General features: G+C 45.4%; 1 protein-coding gene across 3 annotated transcripts in view; it reads right to left on the reverse strand.

Moving 5' to 3' along the window:
- The window catches only part of CLCN1 (chloride voltage-gated channel 1), an 80,350-nt gene extending 78,277 nt beyond the window's left edge, over positions 1 to 2,073 (reverse strand). For 2 of the 3 annotated variants that reach the window (XM_069754233.1, XM_069754232.1), the window contains exon 1: positions 2,009 to 2,073. In XM_069754233.1, coding sequence (XP_069610334.1) covers positions 2,009 to 2,041 — 33 coding nt within the window. In that variant the 5' untranslated portion in view covers positions 2,042 to 2,073. Of the gene's footprint in view, positions 1 to 1,892 lie in introns of all 3 variants that reach the window. The other variant, XM_069754234.1, reaches the window with a different exon arrangement.
- Positions 2,074 to 6,992: the final 4,919 nt, after the last annotated feature.

The raw sequence follows: 6,992 nt of genomic DNA on the forward strand, positions 1-6,992 counted from the left end.
GCAGCTCTGGGGTATAATACAGGATGTAACTCAGGATCAGTAATGTAATGTATGTACACAGTGACTGCACCAGCAGAATAGTGAGTGCAGCTCTGGAGTATAATACAGGATGTAATTCAGAGTCAATAATGTAATGTATGAACACAGTGACTGCACCAGCAGAATAGTTAGTGCAGCTCTGGGGTATAATACAGGATGTAACTCAGGATCAGTAATATAATATATGTACACAGTGACTGCACCAGCAGAATAGTGAGTGCAGCTCTGGGGTATAATACAGGATGTAACTCAGGATCAGTAACGTAATATATGTACACAGTGACTGCACCAGCAGAATAGTGAGTGCAGCTCTGGGGTATAATACAGGATGTAACTCAGGATCAGTAATGTACTGTATGTACACAGTGACTGCACCAGCAGAATAGTGAGTGCAGCTCTGGGGTATAATACAGGGTGTAACTCAGGATCAGTAACGTAATGTATGTACACAGTGACTGCACCAGCAGAATAGTGAGTGCAGCTCTGGAGTATAATACAGGATGTAACTCAGGATCAGTAATGTAATGTCTGTACACAGTGACTGCACCAGCAGAATAGTGAGTGCAGCTCTGGGGTATAATACAGGATGTAACTTAGGATCAGTAACGTAATAAATGTACACAGTGACTGCACCAGCAGAATAGTGAGTGCAGCTCTGGAGTATAATACAGGATGTAATTCAGAGTCAGTAATGTAATGTATGTACACAGTGACTGCACCAGCAGAATAGTTAGTGCAGCTCTGGGGTATAATACAGGATGTAACTAAGGATCAGTAATATAATATATGTACACAGTGACTGCACCAGCAGAATAGTGAGTGCAGCTCTGGGGTATAATACAGGATGTAACTCAGGATCAGTAACGTAATATATGTACACAGTGACTGCACCAGCAGAATAGTGAGTGCAGCTCTGGGGTATAATACAGGATGTAACTCAGGATCAGTAATGTAATGTATGTACACAGTGACTGCACCAGCAGAATAGTGAGTGCAGCTCTGGAGTATAATACAGAATGTAACTCAGGTTCAGTAATGTAATATATGTACACAGTGACTGCACCAACAGAATAGTGAGTGCAGCTCTGGAGTATAATACAGGATGTAACTCAGGATCAGTAATATAATGTATGTACACAGTAACTGCACCAGCAGAATAGTGAGTGCAGCTCTGGAGTATAATACAGAATGTAACTCAGGATCAGTAATGTAATGTATGTACACAGTGACTGCACCAGCAGAATGGTGAGTGCAGCTCTGGAGTATAATACAGGATGTAACTCAGGATCAGTAATGTAATGTATGTACACAGTAACTGCACCAGCAGAATAGTGAGTGCAGCTCTGGAGTATAATACAGGATGCTACTCAGGATCAGTAATGTAATGTATGTACACAGTGACTGCACCAGCAGAATAGTGAGTGCAGCTCTGGAGTATAATACAGGATGTCACTCAGGATCAGTAATGTAATGTATGTACACAGTGACTGCACCAGCAGAATAGTGAGTGCAGCTCTGGGGTATAATACAGGATGTAACTCAGGATCAATAATGTAATGTATGTACACAGTGACTGCACCAGCAGAATAGTGAGTGCAGCTCTGGAGTATAACACATGCTATTAATTAAGCTTCACAAGTTAATTGCAACCTTCTGTCTCTGATCTTGAGCTCTACTTTTGGGATGATAGTGGTCACATAAACTGGTATGAGAATGCCATTATTACATTGAATTTAAGGGTGGAAAATTTAAAGGGGTTTTCCTGTCGAGCCTCTGCTGACATTCTGCAGCTTTCAGATGACCACTGAGACTAATGATTGGCAGCAATTTGAAATGACAACATTTTTACAAACCTTGTAAGATCCGTTGCCTCCAGCCATAAATTGATGGATCTGATAACTTAGTTGCTCTCCGTTTCCACCTGCGTTGTGGGCTGTCAGACTATGGAGAATCGCACTTCTGGACTTACCCAGACCTGGGGGAGCAGCGCTTTCATGGACATGGCTTCCTATCACCCCGGTCACTTCCCTCTCGTTACGTTTACCGACTTCTGTTACTTTGTGTCTCCGTTTCTCTCTGCATTTTATATCCAATTCCTACCTGAGCCATAATCCCTTCCCCCCACATAGCTCACGCTGGGACCGCTCCCTCCCGGACAGCAGAATGTTCCCCTTTCTATCAGGAATTATATTTGACTTTTATTTGATTTATGTCTTGATTTTACCTGCAGCCTTGACAGCGGTGACTTTACACCCAGGTACCTGTCGCCCTGCTATTCCCTCGTCTTCTCCACAATGGTCGCATGTCACACAGTTATCATCAGAAGTATCAGACGTCACCGTCCCCTGCGCTCTATGGATCCGGAATCATACAGGAGCCTATGGATTGCCGTGCACCTATAGCCTTCTCATGGGAACAGTGATACAATGTATCCAATACATACCATAAACCAAGGCAAGTCTCTGGACATCGGCCTATGGGAAGCCATAGAGCACCACTGAGCGCTATGGTTCTACTCCTGACGCATTGTCATGTTTCCCATGGCCTACAGGGTGCGCTGTAGTGTAGGGGAGAATACACAACGGGGTAGGACAGATGAGAAATAAAAAACAGGTTGTTCTTCCAAAACTTCCTATCAATGGGCCGTGAGTAATAGTGCAACTGAGCGCCATTGGCTTCAATAGGCTGCAATACCACACACAACCCATAGTCAGGGGTGGCGCTGTTTCTGAATGACAACTGCTATATTTTTCTAATCGTGGACAACGCTCCTAATAATCGGCTAACCTCCTTTTAGGACACGGAATAGTAATTAAATGGCTATTATATAGTCAGGGGAAGGTGCGCAAATCACAGGACATCATGTATCAAAAATAGGGACTATTTCTCTGCCCCAGACCACCAGGGATACTAAAATATACTCCTTCACTAGCCTATACCATCAAGGATGCTAAATGTTCCTTCATTGGTGCAGACCACCATGGATGTGTATATAGATAATTTTCCTTCCCTAGAGAACAAGGGACTCTGATGTTGATCCCATTCACAATGACAGGTTACTGGGAGTGCAAAAATCAAGCTCTTTACTACCATAAACCACCAGGGATGCAAATGCAGCGCCCCAGAGACCTGGTCGCTGCAGTATGACACTCTGCCACTAAGGGGAGTGATGGTACGTCTGATGGCACTGAAGGAATTCTCCTGACCAGGTATCACACATTACACTTCACACTCCGGCCACTAGGGGGAGCAAAAGGCTTTATTTATTGGGCCCCTCCTCACACTGGTAAAACTAGGGGCTGGGGAGGAAGTTAGTCAGAAGCTGACTAGGTTGGATTCAGGCAACATCCCGTGGCAGGGGGTGTTGCAGGGAGAAGACACAGGGGGGTCCCTGTCAGGCGTGGGAACCTGGCAGGTGCCTAGCGAACAGAACAGAACGTTACGGAACCGCGCCTGCACACCCTTACAGCGTAATCCTAAGAAAGAGATAAGAAGGGAAGGATATTGTGAGACAGTGAGAAACGAGATCAAGCACAAAGGAGAGCCAGTAGGAGTCGTGCCGTGAGACCGAGGCAACATCCTACTGAGGCGCGTAGCCGGTGGCCGGAACACCACGGGAGTAACTGACTTCAGGCCTTACTTCAAACTCCGCAGGACAGTTAATTATAGGTTGGCTGTCTACCTTAAATTTCCTAAGAAGACATAAGGGGCAACATTGGGAGAGGGGCGTCTCTAGGGTCCCGGAAGACCTCCAGGCCTTCCCGTCATACGGGTGCGTCCTAGCCAAATGTTGTGAATTCTGTGGCAGAGCTCCCTCCTGTGGTCACAAGTGGTACTTCGGCTGGTTCTCTCTGTGAGCTTCCGTTGGTGGAGGAAAGTGGTACTGCGGCTTCTGAGTTTCCTTCCTCAGGTGATGTGGTGAAGTCGTTAGGTGCTGCTCTATTTAACTCCACCTAGTGCTTTGATCCTGGCCTCCAGTCAATGTTCTAGTATTGGACCTCTTTCCTCCTGGATCGCTCCTGTGGCCTGCTGCTCTGCATAGCTAAGTTCCTCTTTGCTATTTGTTTGCTGTTTTTTTCTGTCCAGCTTGTCAATTTGTTTTTTTCTGCTTGCTGGAAGCTCTGGGACGCAGAGGGTGTACCTCCGTGCCGTTAGTTCGGTACGGAGGGTCTTTTTGCCCCCTTTGCGTGGTTTTTGTAGGGTTTTGTGTTGACCGCAAAGTTACCTTTCCTATCCTCGCTCTGTTCAGAAAGTTGGGCCTCACTTTGCTAAATCTATTTCATCTCTACGTTTGTCTTTTCATCTTAACTCACAGTCATTATATGTGGGGGCTGCCTTTTCTTTTGGGGTATTTCTCTGAGGCAAGGTAGGCTTATTTTCTATCTTCAGGCTAGCTAGTTTCTCAGGCTGTGCCGAGTTGCATAGGGAGCATTAGGCGCAATCCAAGGCTGCCTTTAGTGTGGTTGGAGAGGATTAGGGATTGCGGTCAACAGAGTTCCCACGTCTCAGAGCTCGTTCTTGTTTTTTGGGTTATTGCCAGGTCACTGTATGTGCGCTGACCTCTATGTCCATTGTGGTACTGAATTACCTTTCATAACAGCCAAAACATACTGGGGGACGAGAAACTAGTAACATCTGGAACTAAAGAGAGAGAGAGAGCTGTAGAGAACGAACGAACGAGAACAGAAGTTGTGAGGACTATTCCGAATGCTCAGCAGGGTAGGACTACAACACACAGGCGCTAGTGGTAGGCAACGATTTCCATCTGCGAGGGAAACTCTGGAAGTGCCCATCGGACCGGCCGGTCTCTGATAGCCCTGTTAAACGTGCTCTGGATTGAGGATCCTGAAGTCTTCAGTAAAGAGGTAAAGAGACTGCAACCTTGTGTCCTCGTTATTGACTGCGCCTCACACCATCACCATCCACCTTACTGGGAAGCCCTGGGGACATACTTCACCTGTGGGAAGGTATACCATCCAGCTGCCATTCCATCACCCCAGCGGACCCCACAGCAGCGTCGGTCACCCTGACCGAACACCACAGGTGGCGTCACGAACCCCTGACAGACTGCATCACCTTTATTGGACGCCCCTTAGCAGGGTCGCGGACTTGGTCTAGCCACCGTGACAGCCTCAGAACCGAAGCAGAGAGGCCCGGTACCGAAACGCGTGGCCCTGTGTCTGGGGGCGATCCACAAATATTAAGGCTTATCTGCCCTAGAACACCAGGGTTTCTGATATTGATCTTATTCACTACCATCGACTACAAGGGATGCAGAAATAAAGACTTTTACTGTCCTGAACCACCTGGAACATCTACATTGGGGGAAATAAGTATTTGATCCCTTGCTGATTTTGTAAGTTTGCCCACTGACAAAGACATGAACAGTCTATAATTTTAAGGGTAGGTTAATTTTAACATTGAGAGATAGAATATCAAAAATAAAGTCCAGAAAATCTCATTGTATAAATTATATACATTTATTTGCATTTAGCAGGGAGAAATAAGTATTTGATCCCCTACCAACCATTCAGAGTTGTGGCTCCTACAGACCAGTTAGACTCTCCTAATCAACTCATTACCTGCATTTCTAGACAGCTGTCTTACATAGTCACCTTTATAAAAGACTCCTGTCCACAGACTCAATCAGTCAGACTCTAACCTCTACACCATGGGCAAGACCAAAGAGCTTTATAAGGATGTCAGGGACAAGATCATAGACCTGCACAAAGCTGGAATGGGCTACAGAACCATTAATTTCTCCAAAAAGAGACGAAATGGATTATTCGCATGAAAAGTGGTAAACCACAGGGCTTAAATGATCAGTTACAATTTGGTTCCTTTGTGTAGATGGTCTTTGCCCAATTCCCCTGAAAAAGTCCCTTATGGATGTAAATCCCGTGACCCACTGCCCCTAATGGGGTTTGGCCAGTATCATTTTCTAGTATTACATCTTTATATCGTGTTTATTTGATTTTCACAGCCTGAGAATTCAGCGTGGGTTTGAGTCCCAAAAAAGTGTTTTGTTTATTTTTTACAGTAGTGCACTGTACCCGCATAAAGGTGACCTGCGCAAAGTGCGACGCATTTGCGTTTCAATAAATATGGCTGTCAATTAGCTTATGATAGCGGTACAATGCAATGCATTTAGGTTATTGGATAAGGCGCTGATGAGGTCATCGCACAGGACGATGGGCGCCTGCGTGGTGTGGAGCGCATTAGCGTTCCACAGACCGGAAGTGGTGATCGTGCGAGGCAGAAGATCGAAGTCTCCCTAACCCGGAGGGAGTCTCACAAGTGCGCTGCCAAGTTCCACGAGGAGGTTAGTGTATATAAGATCCAGCGAGCACAAGGTGTGCAAGGCTGAGAGTGACCTGCGGCTTTGGGGTGGATATCGCTCCCCTCTGCATTTCAGGACACACTCCTCCAGTGTGATTCACCTCCTGTTTCTCTTTGATCTGGTACTATGTCTCCTGAAGAAACAATTTTGGCGAAACGCGTCGAGATTGCCTTAGAGATAAACAGGTTTAATTTTGAAATCGATTGAGATTAATATATCAGAAATCCGAGTGATTTTGGTTAAATTGTCGCTAATAATTTTCTGTCACTGCATTGTTAACCTAGTTCCTAAACAGATATCTATTTTTGCTATTTATAATTTACTTTGTGTCCCTGGGCAGCGCTAGGGCTTGTATAGGGCTAGACGACGTGGCCTCGGCAGAAGTCTAGGCACAGTGCATAGGTATAGATTCCCAAGTGTTTATTATCACACTGGTTTTGGGAAGAGGTGCAATAATTGTGCAATATTATCAATGCATACTGTATCGCACTGGACAAGGTGCAATATTCATTAAGCATGTTATATCGCACTGGGCAATGTGCAATGTTTAGGCACATGGGTGAATAGACTATTGGTGACACTTTTATGCATTTTTATGCTGTTTTTTTTCTTG

The sequence above is a fragment of the Ranitomeya imitator genome, chromosome 2 (assembly GCF_032444005.1).
Source record: "Ranitomeya imitator isolate aRanImi1 chromosome 2, aRanImi1.pri, whole genome shotgun sequence".
NCBI classification, from domain to species: Eukaryota; Metazoa; Chordata; class Amphibia; order Anura; family Dendrobatidae; genus Ranitomeya; species Ranitomeya imitator.